The following is a 1707-nucleotide window of genomic DNA, read 5'->3' as shown; positions in this document are numbered from 1 at the left end:
CTGACTGTTAATAGGACGTTAAAAAACAAAACCCCAAACCCCCTCCATGGCAAATGTTATTGGACACACATAAGAGCAGGCCTTTATACATAAAGTTTATTCCACATGTGGTATCAACAGTTGTAATGATTATTTGATACCCTGAGAGTTGAATAACACCCACCTATTGTGGTAGAAACTGATTTATAGGGATATATAGTAAACGTAGATTTACTAAAGCAAAAAAAAATGCAACTGAATTGAAAAGTTTGGTTATTTTACAGAACAACCAAATGTGGAACATGGAAGGGATGCTGACAGTACTGAAGACGAAGATGATGACTACATTCCAGAAAGTGATTATAGCAGTAGCGAAGACGACATGACAAATACAAGAAAGTTACATACATGTATTGAGAACTTGGAGGGAAAAGTAACAGCAAATGGGGAACAAACTGGTCCAGTGAAGGAAAATGATAATACTGACCTTCTGGAGAAGACACCAGATCTAGAAACAGCGTCAAACAAGGATACATCAAGTATATGTACAGAACAACCAAATGTTGAACATGGAAGGGATGCTGACAGTACTGAAGACGAAGATGATGACTACGTTCCAGAAAGTGATTATAGTAGTAGCGAAGACGACATGACAAATACAAGAAAGTTACATACATGTATTGAGAACTTGGAGAGAAAAGTAACAGCAAATGGGGAACGAACTGGTCCAGTGAAGGAAAATGATAATACTGACCTTCTGGAGAAGACACCAGATCTAGAAACAGCGTCAAGCGAGGATACATCAAGTATATCGACAGTCTATCCATCAACCACCACTCCCCAAGTTATCATTCAAGAACGCTTCAGTAAATGCCAAGTTAAACAGCAGAAGTACTTTTCATGTTTATATTGTGAAACATTAGTGACCAAGTTACCTCGTCATCTGGAAAGAAGGCATCCATTTGAGGACAAGGTAAAGGAAGCTTTGCAACTACCAAAGGGTTCTAATGAACGGAGACTTGCGTGGCTGGCAATTCAACAGGAAGGCAATTATAATCACAATTATAATGTTCTGTCAAAAGGAAGTGGTCTGCTCATTCCGAAGTATCGTGCCAGAGAACACCAACATAAATCAGTTGAGGACTATGTACCTTGTGACATCTGTTTCGGACTATATGTAAAAAAAGATCTTTGGAAACATCACATGAAATGTAGAATATCCAGAATGGATACAGGCACTAGTACTTCAACTTCAAAGAAACAGAAACCTGTTGCAAATGGCAAACTATTGTTGCCAAAGAAAGCGGAGACAGATGTGAATGATAACATTTTGTTAAAAATGAGAAATGATGAAGTAAAGTCTGTAATTCTGAAAGATACTACACTACTTAACTTTGCATGTAGGATGTATGAACAAAATGGACATCTGCAACACCCTCACCAGTATTTAGCACAGAGGCTAAGAGAGTTAGGTAGGATGTTATTGGCTATACAAGAGAAAAGTCCATCTGTTGACACTATTGAGAAGTGTTTGGATCCTTCAAACTGGGAGGAAGTTATTGTTGCTGTAAGATCTGTAGCTGGCTTTAACTCCAAAACAAACCAATACACAATACCTACCCTTCCATTACGAGTGGGACAGAGTCTGGTAAAATGTGCAAAACTCTTGAAAACCAAAAGCATTGTGATCAGCAATGAAGAATTGCGCAAGAAAATGGAAGGGTTTGT

General features: G+C 38.3%; 1 protein-coding gene across 1 annotated transcript; it reads left to right on the top strand.

Annotated features, from left to right (window-relative positions):
* Positions 1-258: 258 nt before the first annotated feature.
* LOC117320177 lies at positions 259-1701 on the top strand (the record flags this gene model as incomplete). Its single annotated transcript, XM_033874839.1, is given in 1 exon segment — positions 259-1701. A coding segment is annotated over 1 exon segment (1340 nt), but the record flags the coding sequence as incomplete, so codon positions are not given.
* Between the last annotated feature and the right edge of the window lie 6 nt (positions 1702-1707).

This window comes from Pecten maximus, unplaced genomic scaffold (genome assembly GCF_902652985.1).
Source record: "Pecten maximus unplaced genomic scaffold, xPecMax1.1, whole genome shotgun sequence".
NCBI lineage: Eukaryota > Metazoa > Mollusca > Bivalvia > Pectinida > Pectinidae > Pecten > Pecten maximus.
This window is presented reverse-complemented; position numbering and strand designations above follow the sequence as displayed.